We start from the raw sequence: 21436 nt of genomic DNA on the forward strand, positions 1-21436 counted from the left end.
GCGCCACCTGTCTCTGTCCCAGAATCCTTTCTGCCTGCCAGATATCTCAACTTCTATTTCCTGACTCAGCTGTAGGCCATTAGCTTTTTATTGACAGGTGATGCTTCCATACAGACACAAGAAATTCCTTCTATATATAAGGTACTTTCAAGGCAAAGATGTTTCTTCTTATGTAGAAATATCAGATGTAATTATTTCATAATATAATGCTCTCTAGGATCCATATAAACCAGAACTATCAGGGCATATGTTATGTTCACCAGACATTAGTTGAGCACTGGTTTAGATCTAGGCCACAAAGCGAACAGGATAAGTGGGGATTCTGTGCCCCCGTGAGATCAAGCTGTACATGGAAAGGGAAGCAATAATAAGTAAGAAGAAAGCTATGGGCTAGGTATCAGGTCTATGCAGTAACTGAAGTAGAACAAAGCCTTTGCAAGTGAGTGGAGAGATAGTTTTAGATATAGATGGAGGTCCACCAGATCTGAGAAAGAACTAGTGTAGCTGAGAGCTCAGTGATGGTTAGTCGACAGCTAGTGAAAATGCAGAGCTGTCAGCATGATACAGGGGAACACTGAGCAGCAAGACCATGGGACAAGACGGGACCTGCCTCCTTTAAGGAATATGAGACATTAAGTATAGACAAATAGTGGACAACATCAGAGCCAGATCACTGGGTGCTTAGCAGGCCAGACAGCCCATTTGGTTCTGTGCTGTTTCCAGTTAAATGGGAGGGAAGAGGACAAATTAAGAAGCTTTCCTTGGTTGCAGGAGCCGTATAGTTAATCCAAATGAGGACTCTTCTGAGAATGAACATGGACCCTGTCAGCAGAGGAGCTGGAATCAGACTGTGCTGAGCAACCTGTGGCTTGGGAGCTTCATAAACCTTTAGCTCTTGAGGTGCCGTGGAGGCAGAGAGTAGTGGATGGGAACTTTTATGCCACTTCATTTGGGCCCCAGGTAAACCCCATTTCCCCGGTATAGTAGGCGCTCAGGGTATATTTATTAGATGAGGAAATCTAGCAGCTTATTATCCTTGCTTGAATTCATTTATTTAAAGATTTAATTTATTTGTATGTATTGTGTGTCTGTGGTGCCCTTCCCCTTCCCCATCCTCTTCTGTCTGTCTCCTTGACCCCGTGTGAGTGTATGTGTATGTGTGCAGGTGCCAAGGAGACCAGAAGAGAGCAATGGATCCCTGGAGCTGGAGTTCCAGGCGGTTATGAGTCTCTTGACATGAGCTGACAGAACACCCTTGAAAGAACAGCAAGCCCTTATAACAGCCTAGCCCTCTGCAGGCCACAGGCCCAGGCTTTACAAACTGGGCCATGCTAAAATATATTGTGGACTCTAATCCTGATCACACAACCAACCATAGGGTTAAATTCTTTATCTTTTCTTTTCTTCTTCTTCTTCTTCTTCTTTTTTTTTTGAGACAATATCTGACAATGTACCCCAGATTGACATGGATCTTGCTATTTAGCTCAGGCTGGTTTTGAACTGATAGCAATCCTCCTGCCTCACCCTCCTGATTGCTGAGTTTATAGGCCCAAGCTACCATGCTTTGCTTTTTAATGAATACCTCATAATAATTGTTCTGAATCTTTTAAACTCCTCCCATTTCAACTTTTCTTTTCCTTTTATTTCTTCTCCTGCAGCTTTAGTGTTCCACGCAGAGAGATGTGTAGAACACAGCTGGCTGTTTAGAGACCATACATACATGTAGAACATAGGGATGTTCATAGGCTAGTTTTTATTGAAGGCAGAGATAAGAGAGGACCATAAAGAAGTGTCTTTGAGAAGCTTTTTTATCCTTTCCTTTGAAGCATCCACTGTAACAGCTGATGCTAAACCAAACAGGCTCCAAGTGGGCATTTTGGCAGGGTTCATTTCAGCAGGACAGTGGGATCTTTGTCCAACCTGTCATCCAACCTAACATGAACAGCTGCCCAGTTTGTGCAGCTGACGAGAACAGCGGTCTGCTTTGTCCCCTTTTAATTACTTAGGATACTGTTTTACTTCCAGGTTAGGAGACCCGGGCCTGATCTGCAGAGTGTCCCATCCTACCACCTAAATTTTCATGTGAGATGATTTGCATCACATGCTCAATTAAAAAAAGTCACAAGCAAACACAACCCAGCATATCTCAACTGATTGTGGTGGCATATATCTGCAATATCAGCATCCAAGAAGCAAAGGCAAGAGCATTATTATACTAAGGCCAGCCTGTTCTACACAGGCAGATCAAGTCTCAAAAGGCCTGTGTGTGGATCTGTGCATGTTCAGGTCTTTGTGTCTTCATGAACATGTGCGTAATCTCATGTGTGTACCGGTATGCTGGCATCTTCACCCCCAAGGACAATGTTCATCTTTTACAGTCAATGCCTGCTTATTCCTCTCTATTCTGTTTTCATGAAAAATTTTTCTACCTGTGTCTTCATCATCAGTCCTTGTAGTTTATTGTATTCATTTGTGCTGTTCATGAAAATCTCCTATGTACTGTGAGATAAAATATATTGTTTGTTTGTGATTCTTTGACAAAATATTTTTAATTTATAAAACTAGTTTCTGTTTTAGACGCTATAGAAAACCACATCGTTCAGGTCATATTTGAAGGTTCTAAGGTGTGTGCTATCATGCCCCTGCTTTTACTTAATATCATTCTTTTTTCTTTTAAATAAAAACTAGACAGTTAGCCTGCTAACTGACATTATCAATGACAAGCTTGCTTTCAAACATAAAAAAATCTCCATTAGTCACAAAGAGTACTATGTTCACTTTACCATAGCCACAGAAACACACAGAAAAATATGTACCATTTCTAGTCTCCTGTGCACCTGGAAGGTATACTTCTGAAATTCAGCATGCCAGCCTGTGGCCTTAAGCAACCGTGTCTCCTTTGCGATATTATCTGCTAAGACAACTTTCAGCAGGGGCAGGACCATGCTTTTGTCTGGAAGGAGCATCCCGCTTACAGAGAAGGTTACTAGGTGACATAGGGTGGGGAGAGGAAGATGCGCATTTTCCTGTGTGAAGATGGAAAGGGGGCAGGAAGAGTCAAGAATTTCACTAAGATGCAGACTGTCAGTAAAACGGACTCTGCCGGCTGCAGTATGTCACTCACTCTTGCTGGCAGCATATTGCGACTGCCCCGAACCATTGACATTAAACGTTCACTGCTTGAATTAAAGTGTAAAGTCTATTTACTGTTTTCCTTAAGAGTTTCAGAAATTAACATGTCAGTCTTTAATGGAAATGAGAAAGATCAATTCCAGAACACAGACAGAGCTATATCCTCAATAATAATAATAATAATAATAATAATAATAATAATAATAATAGAAAAACAGTTGTAGGGAAATGGGAAGGAGATACATATACCATTGTGTGTGTGTGTTAGAGAGAAAGAGAGAGGAGAACATCAGTCATACACCAAGAGGGTTCAGTTCTCTCCTTACCCTGTTGATCCTCGGGACTGATCAGGTCATCAGGCTTGGAAATAAGCACTTTTATCCACTGTCCTGAATGCCCACAAGGGCTTCTTTCTTTATTTTTATTTTTAAATTAAAATTGTAATTACCTTTATTTTATGAGTGTTTTGTCTGAATGTATGTATGCTTACTCTGTGCATGCCTGGTGCTGGCAGTGGCCAGAAAAGAGCCTGGAATTGGAGTTTTGAACACCCATGTGGTGCCGGGAACTGAACCAAATTCAAGTCCTCTGGAATGGCATCAAGTGTTCTTAACCACTGAGCCATCTCTCCTGCCCCGATTGTGTTAAGAACACTTAATTCTGGATAGCCAGCACCATGAGCCGAGGCCACCACAGTACTTCATACACTGAAGCTAAGTTGCCCACATTGGGCCACCCTACTCCTATTCTCATTCCAACTTGCCTTTCTTCCCTTTCCCTCCTCGACCCCAGCTCTCATCTCACCTCTGAGAAAGTGCTCCATTCTGCTCCACCCCATCCTCTTATGAGTGCTTCTCGCCTTTGGGCTCTGATCAGTGTGGGAGCTCTAACTGCCTTCTGAGGCAGGACGCGTTCCAAATAAAATATGTTATACAAAGATTCCCCCCGGGCCATGTGAGAGAAACGTGTTCTCTACTCTAGCTCCATTCACTCTGTACGGATTCTCTTCCTCCATCCCCATACTTATCACTCTCAAAATGCTCAGGAGATATCAGCTAAAACAATAACCGGTCAATATTATCTTCCCGAGATCGTATCCTCAGAATGTCATGGTAACATGAGCTATCTAGAGTTATGTTTGAATGGGAAATTTTTAATAACATACCATTCTTTTTATTCTCATAGATATCTGCCTCTGAATCAATAGATGCTACCTAGTTCTGCTTTGTTACATTGAAGAGTCGGCGTTTATGGTAGATATTTGATTACCATGCCTTTCTGCAGATAATTAAGCAGAGTAGAAGTCTGACATGACTTTCTCAATGCGGCAGCCTGCTAGCAAATGAGCCCAATTTTCAACATCATCACACTAATGTTTGAAAAGTCAGTAAAGGGTTTTAATAACCATATGGAGCGTTCTGGGGAGATTTAGGTCACAGTATACAACATTTTAAGAGAAATTGTTTAAGAAAATTACTGTGTAACAACAGTTGCTGTGGCTACTAAAAACATTTTGTATTATTGTTTTTAAAACAATTTTATTTTATGTGTGTGGGTGCTTTGTCTGCACATATGTCCATGTACATGAAGGGCTCCAATAGGCTACAGCCTGCCAACATGGCTCTGGCAGGCCTTCCCCTCCCCCTATTTCCTCAGCCTTGCTAAAAACCATTAGATCACATTCCTAGAGCTAGCCACCAAGGCCCATTCCCTTATTTGGCCACTTCTACTTCCTGAAGCTGACTACCAGGGTCCAGCTATCAAACTATCAAAGTCCAGCAATCAAAAACACCCTTTGGCTCACCTAATTAAAATAAATAATTACATTTAAACACCTCATCCTTACTCTTCCTTTTACGACTATCTCCTGTCTCTGTCTCATTCCCTGCCATTTGTCTTTCTGATGCAAATAAATCTTCTTTGTGCTGAGAATTCGGTTTGGGGGTATCTTGTACTGATACCTGCTGTTTCACTATGCACTTGCCTGATGCCCAAGGAGGCCAGAAAAGGGTATCAGATCCCCTTGACTGGAATTACAGACAGCTGTGTGCCTCCATGAGGGTGGTAGGAACATAAAATTGGGTTTCTTGGAAGAGCAGCCAGTGTCCTTAACTTAACCACTGGGCCATCTCTCTAACCCTACAGTGTATTACTTCCTTAACAGTTGCTAAAAGTGCATTTTAAATATTCTCATTAGAAACATAAAGATAATTATGTGAGTCAATGCATAATTAGCTCCATTTAGCCATTTCACAATGTGTACATACTTGAAAATATGTCACACATAATAATTACATGAAACTTCTGTCAATTTAAAAATAAAGCATCTAGTGCTGAGTTCAGACCCCCCCCCCCCGGGGAGCACTCGCTTAGCATTCCTGGAGCCTGAGTTCCATCCTCAGCACCAAGAAATAACTACTTTTAAACAGAAAGATATATTTAATTTGAAGCTGTATCTTTTTCTATTTAGTTATAATCTAGGAGAAGCTTCACCTTACAATATGAATTTAATATCTGTTCATTTATCATACGACAACCAAAGGGAGATGTATTGTCTGGTTCGTATTAGAAGCCATTTCCTTTTCAGAATTCAGATCTATTTGCATTGGGGACGGGGAATGGGCATTACATCCTGGGCAGGAGGCGTTTCTGAAAGCAGACAAATATGAGAGCCACCACGTCGGGAACCCATTTTCTGGTCTGTGACTGTGGGGGGCACTGGCTCTGTGCATGCTTCTAATTGTTTCTGCAATGATTAATCCCCTCATGCTATTCTTAATATTTTCTTCAGTCTTGGAAGAAATATATGGGAGAGAGATTTGTAGATCTTGAGAAATTAACTTCTTTTAAAGTTGTTTTTTTCTTATTGTCACTAACAGAAGCCCTACTTTAAAGAAGTCAGTAAAACATTTGTTTCATTTTTTTTTTCTTAAAATATGACTTGTTTCGAGTAAATGAGTCATGCAGCCCATTAGCCAGACCAGCACACAGCTTTCCAGGTCCAGTATACTAAACGTTCCAAAAGTCCAAAACTCTTGGAAGCTTGGTTTGTCAAACCGAGAAGTTTGTGTGACATCATCTGTGCATATGCTCTGAATGAAGGGTTATCATGTTTCAGGAGCTTACTCGCCTTCCATGGAAGCAAAGCTTGGGCTCCCAGAGAGCAGTTCTGTATGGCTGGGCGCCACGTCAAGGGAGCAGCAACAATAGCTCTTCATTAGAAGTAGTCATCAGTCATTGCTTGTGTGCCAAGATCGGGGATCACAAACCACTGGGGGAAACTGCTTTAAATCCTAACAGGATCAAGTTAGATAAACACGCTCCTTTCTTTTTCTTTGTCTTTTTCTTTTTCTTTTTTTTCCTTTTGGTTTTTTGAGACAGGGTTTCCTCTGTGTAGCCTTGCCTGTCCTGAACTTGCTCTGTAGACCAGGCTGGCCTCAAACTCACAGCAATCTACCTGCCTCTGCCTCCCTGAGTGCTGGCATCAAAGGCATGCACCACCACTGTTGGCTCTCAAACTCCTTTCTTTCCCCATGGATTTTCCACACTGGCTAGATTGCCTGAAGGCATCATGGGGCTTCAACCTTTCAACCTTTGACACATCTACACTGGGCTCAAGGTGAACTGTACTGATGAGGAAAGATGGTTCCATCTTGGCTGCTGTTGAATCTTGCCCTCACAGAGCATTAAACTCTGAGTCCCAGAGCCTGCTTACAGAGCTTCTGGTCAGCCTCCAGGGGCTAGGATGTGTGAATCCGTGAACTTCCCAGAATCTGATTGTGATCTTTACTATCAGACTCACTCTGGACACATGTGCTCACGTCTATGCCCAGGCTGCTTTCCAGAATTACATGACCTTGCTCAGATACCAGCCCCCGCCTCTCTCAGACTCTCAGTGTCCTGATTGTTGTGTATACTTACACAGAGGGTTGCTTGTGAAGATCCTTCCAAATAAAAACTATTTTATGAATAAGAAACCAGTTTATTTGTGATAATCATATAGAGAATAGATACTATGCAGGACGCTGGCTTTGAGTTTCAGGTGGGCATTTTTTTTGACTATGAATAAAAATTACTAATAAATTATTGTATTGCAAGCAAAGATTCATAAATTTAGCTAGTTCAAAAATTACTTGAAAAAATAAAATAATGTTTATCCTATTGGGTTTCAAATAAATGGTTTTATTGAGATACAGACAACAGATTAATCCTTTGAAAGCAGTTAGTTCAATGGTTTTATTATATTCATGAAGTTATTCCAATGTCACTTTCAGGACATTTTCACTGAAGTCCTTATACCTAATATTTGTCACTCAACATTTACCTTTTCTTTCCCTAGTTCCTGGTATGAAATTATCTCTATGAATTTATCTTTACAGAATAGTTTATATAAATGGAATTTTAAGCTATGTGACCTTTTGCTTCTGGCTTCTTTCGCTCAATATTTTCAAATTCTCTGTGTGATAATAGCATGTGTGCATACTCTTTGTCTGGCTAAATAACATTCCATTGCAGAGATCCATGTACATATCCAATAGGTAACCATTTTATTTGTTTCCAGTTTGGAATCACTAAAGAATAATTATGCTATGAGCATTTTTGTATGAATTTGTGTAAGCCTAAGTTTTCATTTCTCTTAGGTATAGAACTAAAAGAAGACCCAGGCTCATGTCCTATATCTGTGTTCATATTTTGAGGGATTGCTAAAATGCTTTTCAAAGTGCACGGCCACTTCATAATTTACCCCGTAAATAAAGAAGGCTTCTTTTGCCACATCTTCATCGTCTGTAGTTGCCCGTGCTCCAGGAAGAGTCAGCCTTGGGACTATGAATCTGTGTCCCTGAGGCCCGGATTACTCTTGTTTTCATGATCTTCCTGTCCATCCCTACGGTGTTTGAAGAAATACATCTGCAAAGCATACCTCCATTTAAAAACTTAGGTTTTCTTTTTATTGTTTAGTTACAAGGTTGTAGATAGGGAAAAAGAGAGATTGCAGGGGGACAGAAAGGAGGGAAAGGATGGAGAGGGGAACAGAGAGGGCGAAAGAGAGCAGAAACAATGGGGAATTCCTTCCATATATATTTATATATGATTTGCAAAGATTTTCTTTATGCCAGGGTGCTATGTTTTCATTTCTCTTATATCTTTTGAAAAACAGAAGTTTTTACCCATTTCTTTTTTTGTCGTGAGTAATTTTAGTGTCATATCTGAGAAATGATCTTATCTTCTAAGAATTTCACATTCCTAGCTCACACATTTCGGCTGATGTCTCATTTAGAGCTGTTTTACATATAGCGTCCAGAGCCCTGTTTTTAAAGACTGTTCTTTCTTCACTGGGTTATCTTAGCACCTTTGTTCCAATTAACTATAGATGTCAGAGTTAAGAGTTTAAAACTAATGGGTTTATACTTAGGCCTAATCTATACTGTCTTGATTGTTGGAATTTTTTTAAATTGGTAAGCCAGAACCCTTCAACTTGGTTATTAGTAATTCAAGATGGTTTTACTATTCCACTTTCTTTGCATTTGTGTATAAGCTTTAGGATTTGCTTGTCAATTCTGTGAAAAAGACAGCTAAAATTTGATGGAGACTGAGTTATGTTATGATTATTAGCCATTAATGCTTGATGGCTACAATAGTGCCCAATGTATAAGAAGAAAAAACTACTGTTAGGTATTATTTTCCTGTTTTATCATTTGAGTCATCCCAAACATTCCTTTTCTATAGATAGATAAATGCTTTGTTCATTTTTACTGTAATTGCCTTTTGGGAGGTGTGAATAGGATATTTTCTTTACAGTCATAGTGTGTGTTCTTTAAGAAGCATTCAATTTACATGAGCATGGTGTTAGATGGCATCGGATCACTAGTTATTACTCTTGATGATGTATAAGAAATGGAGACAACTAGACACATGGGCTAGGAAACATTGTGAATTAGTCAGCTGGCCCTAGAGGACCAGAACTTTTAGAATGAATATGATGTATTATAATCACTTATGGACTGTGGCCCAGCTAGTCTAACATGGCTGTTTACCATGAGAGGGCCCAAAAATCCAGTAGCTGTTTTCGTACGTGAATTCTTGGATGTCTCAGCTGGTTTTTAGTATGTGCCAGAATCCTGAAGAAGTAGGCTTTAATGCCATTTTAAGGAATGGACTTGCCAGCAAGAGCAGGGAGGCAAAGAGAGCAAGCTTCCTTCTTCCATGTCCTTACATAGGCTGCCGGCAGAAGGTGTGGGTCAGATTAAAGGTGGGTCTTTCCACCTGAAAAGGTCTGGAATAAAGATATTTCTTCCCATATCCAAAAGATGCAGAATAAAAGTGGGTTTTCCCGCTTCAAATGGTTTAATTAAGAAAAAAAAATAATCCCTCACAGGTGTACCTGACTGCTTGGGTTTTAGTTAATTCCAGATGTGGTCAAGTTGACAACCAAGAATAGCATCACACAGTGGCTACAACTGAGTTAAGTAGATATATCATTCCAATTGAAGAAGCCATGCACAAATTCGTAATCTACTCAGATTAACTAAATGGGAAGACACTGGAGAATATTTGGCTAAAACTGTTGTAAGTAAGCCAAATATCCCTACTTGCCTTTCCTTTCACAGGAGACCTGCTTTGTGACAAAACTTGTCCTGGAGAGACAAAAACACACATACCTGTGCCTCCCCCATCCCTCAGATAGTAAACCCACAACAGACCACAGCACAGATCCCATCTGAGACTAACTTGGTGAACCGAGTCTTAGTGAGGTAATTTACATAAATATGAGTGAGGGGTTACTTGCAGGAATAGAAATGACTCAAAGCCAGCTGCATTACCAAGCCTCCACCAGCATAAGAGACAGCTCACAAAGCTGAGAAACTAGAGCTCACTGCATAGCCTGCCAAGCAGCTCATCAGGTTGGAGCGTGTTCTTTCCAGGTGCCTCAGCTGGTCTAAACCTCTTCCTGGCAGCTTGCTGGTTTCTGCTTCTTCCAGGCAGCTGATTTGCTCTCAGTCTTCTTTCCAGACCAGGTTCCTTTCCTCTGAAAGGGACTCTCAGCTCTTATTGTTTACTCTGGCCGGAAGAAGCCTAGTGAATCTGGTCAGTTTCAGGGACTTCCTCAAGCTCTATTGAATTCTTTACATTCCTGTTTAAGGAGCTTCCCTGTTTCAATCTCAGAAGAAACTGTTTCACAAGATGTCCATTGATCTACAGGCCACCCCTCCTGCTCTGTCCTGGAAACACTTAGAATCTGAGCCAAGGGTACCAACAAGGGCTTCACTGAGGATAATAGAACCAGCTTCCTCACCTCGCCTACCTATGTCAGCATCTCACCAACCACTGGATCCCCAGGCCAGGATCCTGTGGAGCAGACCCCAAACCCTACGTAAGAGGCCCCAGAGTCAGTCCCTGTCCTCAGCTTGCTGACATCTCGTCCCCAGCTTCAGTGCAGCAATCCAGTAAGATTAACAAGAAGAAAAGTGAAACCATCACAATTTGAAAGGAAAGCCTATCAAGAAAAGGCATCTCTGCATCTAGAAAAATAAAACAAATGAAATAAAAATAATTTTCCTGAAATAAAGTTTAGCAAAGCACAGGGTGGTAAACCAGTATGCAAAAAACAACAGCCTTTGTGTAAACAATAGAAAGAGTTGACTACTAAACTTAAGTTATAAAAGCAAACTGAAAATACTTTTTAAAAAAAATCTGGAATCAGGCCTGGTGTGGTGGCATATGCCTTAAATCCCAGCATTTGAGAGTCAAGGCAGGTGAGTATCTGATATTCCAGGCCAACCTGGTCTATCTAAAGAATTTCAGGCCAGCCTAGGCTACACAGTAAGATCCTGTATTAAAAAATTATATCAAAAATCAGTGAGGAAACCCATAAAGTAACTATAAAATCATAATTGCAGTCTTGATGGAGGTACATGGCACATGCCTGTAATCCCATCACCCAGAAGATTGAAGAAGGAGCATTACCATTTCTAAACAGCTCTGGGCTACAAAACGAGATGCTATCTCAAACAACAACAACAAAAACAAAAAACAGTGAAAATTCTGATAAGTCTTGAGATATGAAAGGATATGTTATCTTGGTATAGAAAATTCAGTAGCATAAAGATGCCAAGAAAAGAACAAAGAAAGATGACGGGAAGATAAGTCACCCAGATAAAATTTTATAAATAATCATATTTAAAACATCACTGGAAGATAACACCATCTGTATCTGTGCACATAAGAGAAAATTTCAAACATAGACCCAATTCTGAATGAAAATTTGTGTGGTAGGGATGACACCTCTATCCACTGAAAAGGAAATCAGTTTCTAGTAAATAGCAGTGCAATAGCTAAAGGAAAGTAAAATTGGATTAATTCTTGACAGCACTAGAATAAACTCTAAATGAGCTGGAGATATAATTGTAAAATGGAAACTGTAAATACTAAAGGGATACCAGAGAACCCTGCTTTAAGCTGGAGTGGGAAGAGCTTTCTAATGATTGGAAACTTGGTTTCTTATGACCCCAAGCAATGTCAGGAAAAAATGACAATGGGTCTCCTGTGTGACATAAATACAGAAGTACACATACAATAAACATGTTTTCCATTCACAAAAGAAAAATATTATGATATATCATATGTGCTCCAAGATAGCCTGATATAATTGGGTTTTAAGGTAGAGAAGATAAGATCAGCCATGTTTTCAGGTAGTAGAAGTTGTGGTCTAGGAATGTGGGGTTCATTATCCAGCATAATTACTAGAATTCATATATCTGAATTATCTCATAGATAATGTCAAAAAGCAAACAAGTGTGTATAGTTTTAAAACATGTTCTATCTATTGCTATGTTGAACACCTTGTCTAAAAGCAGCTTGGGAAGAAAAGGATTTATTTTACCTTAAATTTTCAAGTAACATTCTATCAGGTAGGGTAGTTAGAGCAGGAGATTGGGGCTGAAACCTGTAGGCAAAAACTGATGTAGAGACCATGGAGGAACACTCCTTTCTGGCTTGCCCTCCATGGCATGCTCACCCTGCATTCACATACCACCGAGGACCACAGACCAGAGGTAGCATCTTCCACAGTGGGCTGGACCATCCAGCGTTAATCATCAATCAAGAATGTGCGCCACAGAAGTGCCCACATTCTGACAGAGGCAATTCCTCAATAAAAGTTTTCTTTTTTTGGGTAACTCTAGTGTATTTTGTTTTAAGTTGACAAACTTAACCAACACAATGCAGTAAAACTAAACCAAACCAAAGGGGTACTTCAGAGGAAAAAATAATAATTTGCAGAGTTAAAAAATTAGTTAGGAGTGAGTTTAATATGTACAAATAATGATAACGTGTCAATATAAATGAATTCTTGTTAAGCCTGTCTGTTAGACTGTCTAGCCTTTACTACAGGTGCAAGCCAAGTTGCAGAGATCAATGAATTATTAGTTTATTATGTTACAACCCTTGATCTCACATAAGATAAAACAGGTCTATTTACTTTTTTCAAATAGACAAATGAACTCCTGTTAGAGTAAGTCAGTGTGCTTCATTAAGTTGACAGATATATTTTTAGTATGAACCTTTGTTATAAGCTCTCATTCATTAATCCTAAGTAGTTTTAAAACAGAAATGAAATTGAATTGTGGTAAACCTTTCTAATAGTAAAATACAGAATTCACAAAAATAAAGTATAACTTTTAAAAGAGACTCCTCCCTCAAAGCATAATTTTGGATCCATTAATTTCATAGACAAGATGCCAACTTGTTGACCTATGCATAATTTTACTCTGACATTCTGGACACACGTGCACTTATGGAAATGAACAGTTCAAGATCAGCTATTTATACCCTCTCTTTGGCTATCATTCAGGCACAGTTCATGAGAGTTTCACAGTCAACATATATCTGCTGGAGCCCCACATAGCCAATCAAATACAGATTAGTGAAGAAAGAGTAAACAGCTGTCAGTCTTGGCAGCCTCATATTGAAATGATCTACACTGAGTTTAAATGATATTATGAACACTTTAATTGCTTAATGGTTTAAATTTTTCAAAACACCTTAAGCGTATTCAATTTTTCTTTATTAATTTAATAAGTTCAAGTCTCATGGTCACAGCTTGTCAGGGAATTCTTGAGATTGTTATTTGGTGGACTGGCCAGTAATTTTATTCATCTATTACCCTGAATTCTAGTCACTGTAACTCCCCTGTCGAAATGCAAGGAGTGAATTCTGAGTACCATGAAAACAAGAGCTACCAGTGAATATGTGTTAGACGGTGTGTCCTTAGAACTGTGCAGTAAGACATACCAGAAAGTGTGTGTTGGAACAAATAAACCCTCCGCTGAAGGAGCTCTTTTCTGCAAGCCCCAGCTTATTTTAGGATAACTTGGTAAGCTCTGTGTGAGCACAAATAGTTCTCTTTAAAACATGTAGTCCTTTGGGGAACTGCCTTTTCCCAAGGATCTCAAAAGAGTTCTTTTAAGATGTAACATTCAATTTGGGGAAGAATTATCATCAGGGAAGCTTACTCCTGGAGTGGATGGGAGCAAATACAGAGACCCACAACTGGACAATGTACAGAGAGAGAGACCTTGAAACATTTAATCCTAAATGGGATATTTCCACCAAACCCCTCCCTCAAGGGCTCAGGAAACCACGCAGAAAAAGAGGAAGAAAGATTGTAAGAGGCAGAGGGAATTTTAGACTCTTTTTTTTTTAATGTGAAGTGTGTGTGTGTGTGTGTGTGTGTGTGTGTGTGTGTTCAGAGAGACCAGAAAAAGTACAGCTCTCCTGGAGCTGCATTTACAGGAATTGGTTAGTTTGCTGAGGAGGGTGCTGAAATCCAAACTCTGGTCCTCTGGTAGAAGCAGTAAGTACTGCTGAGATCCCACTGGAGATTTCTTTAACTCTTGCACTTAAAATGGACTCTCTGAACCTGAATGTTCATCTCACAGACAGGAGTCCACCTGCTGGATTTAGAAGGAACCCATTTTTATCAGCTACTCAGAAAACTAAAATTTTTGCACCAGATGAGAGTGTGAATATATGCATTTACTCAACAAATTTTCTTTGAGTCCCATTGTTACACTGTTGTCCTGGGATCTGCATCCGGCAATGGACATAAGAGATTAAGAATGCAGTGTGGCTCAAGGAACGTTACAAAGGGAGAGAAGAGATATTGTAGGAGCCAGAGAACCAGCATATCTGCTGAGAGATCAAGTCTCCTAGTCATGACAGGGAAGCTGCGCCTGTGGAATCTCAACAGCATGGCTGCCTAAACAGGACCTGAAGGATAACACCACCAGTTGACATGCCATTGTGGATGAGGGAAGTCTCACATGGCTCCACCCCTAGATGAAGAGCTTTAGGCAACCAATAGTTGATGAGAGAGGCAGAATCAGTCTTGTCTAGGGACAAGCCCCATAATTGGTTATCCAGGTGGTCATCCCTACACACACACACACACACACACACACACACACACACACACAGGCAGCATTAAATGGATTCAGCGGGCTGTGTTATGTGTGCATGTGTATAAATATATATTCATGTATATATGCATTTTTATGTAACAGTTGTGTTATACATATATACATATGCATACATTTACTCATAACAGTAATAACGAACAAAAGGTCATGAATTTCAGAGGGAGTTTGGGACATGAGAGTTGAATGAAGTAGAGGGAGAAGAAATGTCATAAATACAGTGTTAATGAATATGTAAATTTCTCAAAAAAGGAAGAAAGGATGAATGAACGAGGGGTGAACAAGAACAGTGGAGGTGAGGGGTGGATGAAAGAAAATGTGAGCAATTTCAGTTGGGCTACTCCAGCAGTATGCCATGGTACTAGGACACTGGCCCAGTAAATCATGGTCCTGGCCCTTACAAGGAGTCAACATCCTCCTTTATACAAGGACGGTATCTCTATCTTCTACCTACCCAACATGCTTTCCACTTCTTTTATTGTTTTTCTAGTCACTGTTTATTTTTCCTCAATTAAATACAAGATTTTTTTTTCCTTTACTGGCAAAATGCTTCTCAATTTTTCTTTTGTTTTGGTTTTAAGCTTGCAATTTAATTTCCCTGCTCTCCTTCAAATCAATGGCTTCTTTTTTCATCAGTTTTTATGGCACTCACATATGCATTTGTATATACATATATATTCCAAAATACAACCTGTTGAGCCCATATAATGTTACTTGTATGTAATTTTCAAATCTGTTTGGCACTGACAATGGCTATCCTCTTCTCTAGAGAGGACTTTCTCCCTTGCTCCAAACTTTACTCAGTTGCTTATCATCCTTTGTGCAGGCCTAAAGTCTCCTGGGCTTTTCTTAGTTTGATTTGGCATGTTTGTTCAGCTCACATTTGGGCAGTCATACTCGTGAGACTTTGTGGGTGTGGCCTCTGATATCACCATGAGACACAACTCATATCAAACTATTACAATTCACCACCACCACCACCACACACACATGCAATGTTCCGTGGGCCTTAGGTTTGGGAGTGGTTTTTTAGAAGTATCTGTTGGGACTGGGCTCCACAACTCTGCATTTTGAACGGTTTGGGTTTCTGTAGTGCTCTTTCTGTTGGAAAGATAAGTTGCCTTGAGGAGAGGTGAAGACTACACTTGTCTGCTGCTATTCCATTTCTAACTGGAGCAAATGAGGGGACGTCTTGGCAGTTTGTTCAGTTAGAAATCAGCAGCCTCTCCTGAAAGGCCTCACTGATTTGAGTTCACGTCTGAGGCCAGTGCCATTGTTTGCATTTCTTGCTACCTTCCAGCAGAAGCTGTGGGTGTGATGTATTTTAGATCTTTCTCCTCCTCTTCCTTTCCCTTGCTGTCCCATGAAGGGCCCTGGGCACAGCACTCCATCTTCTCTATCTCTTTCTCCTCCTGGCTCTGTGGCATAGCTGTGACACACTGATAAAGACCAAGAATCAGACATGATCCAGAAAACATTACAGTCTTCTGGTTTTTCCTCCTTTTTAGATCTGTAGAACCAAGAAATGACAACATTACTAATCTTAGTACAGAAATAGACAATGTTTTAAAACCTTGTCAGCTATTTAATCCTTTCCAGATAAATTTCTACCCCAGTTCCTAGAAAAGGAAGTCTTACCAAGGCTTTGTTTTTCTTTGTTCTACTCTGTTTACCATGGCAGGGAAATAACATGCACATCAATCATTTTAAGACTCAGAAAATAATGTGGTCATAAAAAAAGAAGTGAAGCAAATACATTTTAGATAGATATAAATACATATATAAATATAAATGAGAGCGAATAAAATATTAAGGTTTTCAAGAAAAACTTAAAATAAACCATCTAATTCCTTGTTTCAGTAGGTCAAAGAGCATACTGTAAACACTAAATAAATGTTTTCCACAGGCGTTGTATTCATTTTTATGTGGTATCTATGTCAAAATGCCACAATGTGTCCACCATTCTTCATTTATGGAGCAGAGGCAGGGAGGGCCACAGTGAAACTATTCCCTAGTGTCCAGTACGGCTCTGGATTAGATCCGGACTTGGAGGCAGGCCTGGTATTGCCCCAGACAGGTTGTATACAATGAACAGAGGGTGAATTGGCTACCAGTCAGGAACACACATTAGGCGATGTAGTTGGCAAGTGGTTAATGACTGTGTCCTGTGAGCGGGAAGTAAGTCTCCATGCACTGGTCCCCTAGTTCTCACCTAGTCTGGGTCCTGGCTGTGCTGTAAAATTGCATGCTAGCTAATCTTTCAATATCTAAAATACATCACATCCACATGCTAGTTAAACTATGGCATACAGCTTTGGATTATAAACACAGCCCTGGTCTAGTCTGGAAATTCATGTCGTAAATTTCTTTTATGACTTTATTTAAATTTTTTTTTAGAAATAGAATCTTTTATTCTGTTTCTAAATATTCTAGTTAGGCTGGCCCCAAACTAGAAGCCCGAGACAGTGTTGACATCCTTATGCTTCTGACTCTAGCTCTCCAGCGTTGGGATTATAAGAATGCACCACCATACAATCTGTTGTCTGCAGGACTTGGGACTGGACCCAGGACTTCATTCATCTTAGCAAGCGTTTGACCAATGGAGCTGCCCCTCCAGGTCCATGCGTGCCCACATCCTAAACACACCCAGGCTTTGGGAGAAGCTAGACTGTGAAGTACGCCTTCTGGAATTTCACCTTTGTGACTAACAGCCATTTGCTGAAGGCTTTCATTGTATTTGTTTGAGATTTGTTCTCTCTTATGACTGTCAACAATAAAGTAAAATAGTGTAGGAAACTTGAATAAAATTTAGGTCATGCTGATACACCTTCTTAATTCTGTCTCCTTCATGTATTTCAGGGAACCATAGTACCCTGGAATGTTACCTTCTGTTTAGGCAGCGAGTAGCTCCAGTTTTGTTCCTCTATGGCTTACACAGAGGAAGGACTTTGGCAGTAGTTACCTCTGTCTTATAGTAAATTTAAGTCATCCCCTTCCCAGAGAAAATTAACAGCCTTATAGTACACTGATACTCATGGAAAAGATGGAGAGGTGGTCATGCAGGCCTCCAGCAGGGAGCACCATTCTTGTGCACGGGTGTGCCTGACAGGCTGGGAGGAACGGCAGAGTCAGCTATGAAAGTCCAGTAAGAATTTTAGAGCCTGCAACTTTAGGGATGCATAGGCCCATGCTGTCATGTCCAAGAGAAATCTCAAATCTGTGATTATCTGTGTTTTTTCGTTGAGGGCAGCTCGCTGCTGAGGCCTGCACATGATCAGACTTTGTCTAGATAGGTTAAAAATAGAAAACAAAAACTTCCATAATCAGCGAGGCTCTAGCCTGAGAGCTCCACAAAATGATGAAGGCAAATTACTGGGGAGAGAAATTAAAGGGCAGAATATGAATTCTCCTATTTCAAAAAAGTTTCTCTGATGAAAGAACACATATTCATAATCACTTAGTCTTACTTTTCAAAAGCAATAAAGTTCAGATTTAAGGTATTAGTTATATTTAAAAGATACAAATCCCTAAAACAATCTATTGATTATTACTTCCTTGATAAGTAACTTACTATCTTTATCAATTCTTTTACGCAAGGACATAATGTCTTTTATATTGGACTGACACTTAAAATGACAAAGTAGAAGCATTTTGGGTTAAGTTTATCTACACATAAACCGTGAGTATTCCCTTCAGATCAGTTGTAGTGGTAGTTTGGAAGGATCCCAGTTTCTTACACATGTGGTTCATGTTCTGCTCCTGAGCTACGTCCCCATCATTTTCTTACTGTGTAGCATGACCAGGTGACATTTCCCAGAAGAAAATTCAAGTTGAGATCTTCCTGCCTTCTCACCCTGGTACCACACCTCTCCTCCTGTCTCGTTCTGGAAAGAAATGCCGTTGGCTTTTTAGCTTCTGTTATTGTGGTGCCAATGTCTAGTTTACAAATGCTTGGTATTATGAGATATGACATAGAGTATCAAAATGACAGGCACAGCATAAAGTGGCTTTGGCCAAGGTATTTCAGGATTTTGGCACAACAGAGGCTTTTGATGTTAATGTCATTAATTAAATGTATGTTGTACATTTAATTGTGATATCAAGCAGAGGAAGTCAACTTTAACTATATCACACTTGTTCTCCTCCCATTCAGGCCCGCCAAGACCATCACTATGACTGATGGAGACTATGATTATCTGATTAAACTCCTGGCCCTTGGAGACTCAGGAGTAGGGAAGACGACATTTCTTTACAGATACACAGACAATAAGTTCAATCCCAAATTCATCACTACAGTGGGAATAGATTTTCGGGAAAAACGTGTGGTAAGTTTTTAACTATAGTATTAACCTTACTACCTATTCTCCTGTACACACACAGAGAGAGAGAGAGAATTGAGAAGCTGTGTTTATTGCATTTCAAAATGTCTGTTTTTTATCACATAAAACTCATAAGAATGTTATTTATTACTTTTCAACTAGCAGTAACATTTTGATAGAAGAATATTGAGTGACACTATCTCTTGTCTTCAAAAAGCAAATAAGGAACTAAAATGCCATTTTTTTAAATTTGTGGATGATGTGAATTCTATGATTTTTAAGGAACCTTTCAATGTTTTGATTTATTAAATGTTACAAGTATTAGCTTGTAGGTCTGAGGTAAATTCCTTAGAAGTTGAAGGGTTGACTTCCTAACTCCTAACAAAGAGGTTAAAAGTATGATTGGCAAGTAGCTGGCACATGAGATTTGTAAGTTCTTGCTGCATTTTTATTTGTGTGTAGCCTCAGCCGTCAATCACTGGCTTGTTCTGAACAGAATGTGAGACCCATCATGCTATTTTCCATGATAAGGGAGCTTAAGTGAGAATCACAACACCACTTCCTCCTCCTATGCTAGACACTAATGACAGGGAGGATGATATTGTGACATGTGAGGCAAGTAGCATAGGCACATAAGCTTGGCCAGATTTTCCGCCACCCATGGTATTCTTCACTGCCAAGATGACTGTGCCTTCCAGTTGATGTCACAACTCCCAGAGGAAATGCTTGGTGGAGAGCCACCGTCTGAAAAGTTGAATTGCTTCCTATACCTTATCTGAGAGCCAATAGACTGTGGGCATCTCTGCTTTCTGCATGTCCGCGATTCCTCTAACTTCTCACCTTAGTAACGCCTACCAACTTAGGTAGAAACCGAGTTTTAAAAAGAATGTCCTTGTAAAACATTTCCGCTAAGCTTCGGACACTATCTGCACAGTCCCTCTAAAGAAGAGGGTAAAAGACAGAGGCCAAAATGTCCTGGCTCAACGCATTGAGAAATTTTGCACATGTGTTCTACCTACGTCATTTTCAAACACAATTCTATGCTAATAGACATGCAAGAAAGTAAGTTTTGTTTAAAATGGTTTTCCCTTTTGTAATTTCATTTAAGTTTAGTACAACTGTAGAATACAAAAATTATGGTCTCAATTTGCCGATTTTAAAAAAGCCCTTAAAAGTTTAAATGAAAAGTTGGTGTTTGAACCTAGTGCTTGAGTCCTTATCTGATGCCTGCTGCCTTCCTGAAGAAACGACAGAAGGTGTCTAATTTAAGTCTGCAGTATGCCCAAGCTGTGTTGAAAATCATACTGTACTTGACATTTAAAAGTGAGATATATGTGATGCTTTGGGGGAAAATAAAGCAAATATTTATTCTGCACTATGAACTTTGATTATAGTAATCAACAAAAACATGCTGACTGAACCCGCAGAGCTAGGATTTTGACAGAATCCAAAGGAATATTAACTCGGGGGAACTGTGTCTTCCAGGTTTACGACACACCAGGAGCAGATGGGTCTTCAGGGAAGGCGTTTAAGGTACACCTGCAGCTTTGGGACACTGCTGGACAAGAGCGGTAACGGGAAATTACTTTCTTTCTAGCTACCTCTGCCTTAGAAAATTCGTTGAAAAACGAATGTTGCCTGTGAACCTCCAAAAGAAAGGATTTCCAAACTTTCTACTAGTTTCAAAATACACACCTACGCCCAGTGTGGTAGTTCATTCCTATAACCCTAGAACCCAGGAGTCTGAGGCAGGGGGATTGCTTTAAGTTTGAAGCCAGTCTGGACTACAAAAAGAGAGAGACTGTCTCAAAAATAACCAACCAACCAACCAACCAAACAAACAAAATAACTAATGGACATTTGTATTAAGAAATAAAAGCCCACGATTTCTAGTTTGTCATGTTCACCAGAACTGTATAGTTAGTGCAGATCCCAGCAGTCAGATTGTTGTAAATCTTCGTACTTCCCAGTGGGGAGAAACTTCTCCAGATTTACTCCAGTGAAGATGGGGAATTAGCGCTGGTGCAAGAGCTGATTGCAGACAGTGTTGAAGAAAAGGCCTTTGTTCCGTTCCTGTCTCTCTGCTCTCCCACCCAGACTCGGTCACACGCTCAGGCTGCCTTTTCTTACTCAGACTTCACTCACTCCATTGCCTGATACCCGGACTATCTTTTTGAACTCTGTATGTGTGTGTGTGTGATGTCTGTGTATGCTGACATGTATGTATATGATGTGTGTGTGTGTGTGTGTGTGTGTCTAGGGGCAAGCATGTGCCATGATATGCCTGTGAAGTTCAGAGAACAGCCTTGGGTGCAGGAGTCGTCTTCATCTTCTACTTTGTTTGAGACAGGGTCTCCTCCGGTGCTTTTCACCGATGCTCACACCAGGGCAGCTGGCCCAGGCGCTTCCTAGGATCCTCCTGTCCCTACTTCCCCTCTCACTGTAGGAGCAGCTAGAGGACAGATGCACACCATTATGGGTGGCTTCTAGGGATCCAAAGTGAAGTCTGCT

The 21436-nt window shown here is 40.1% G+C and overlaps 1 protein-coding gene across 3 annotated transcripts in view; it reads left to right on the forward strand.

The window, feature by feature from the left end:
• The window catches only part of Rab27b (RAB27B, member RAS oncogene family), a 145558-nt gene that overhangs the window by 109042 nt on the left and 15080 nt on the right, over window positions 1-21436 (forward strand). For all 3 annotated transcript variants that reach the window (XM_060377080.1, XM_060377081.1, XM_060377082.1), the window contains 2 exons: window positions 18760-18931; window positions 20411-20496. In XM_060377080.1, coding sequence (XP_060233063.1) covers window positions 18760-18931; window positions 20411-20496 — 258 coding nt within the window. The remainder of the gene's footprint in view (window positions 1-18759; window positions 18932-20410; window positions 20497-21436) is intronic.

This window comes from Meriones unguiculatus, chromosome 2 (genome assembly GCF_030254825.1).
Source record: "Meriones unguiculatus strain TT.TT164.6M chromosome 2, Bangor_MerUng_6.1, whole genome shotgun sequence".
In the NCBI taxonomy this organism is placed as follows: domain Eukaryota; kingdom Metazoa; phylum Chordata; class Mammalia; order Rodentia; family Muridae; genus Meriones; species Meriones unguiculatus.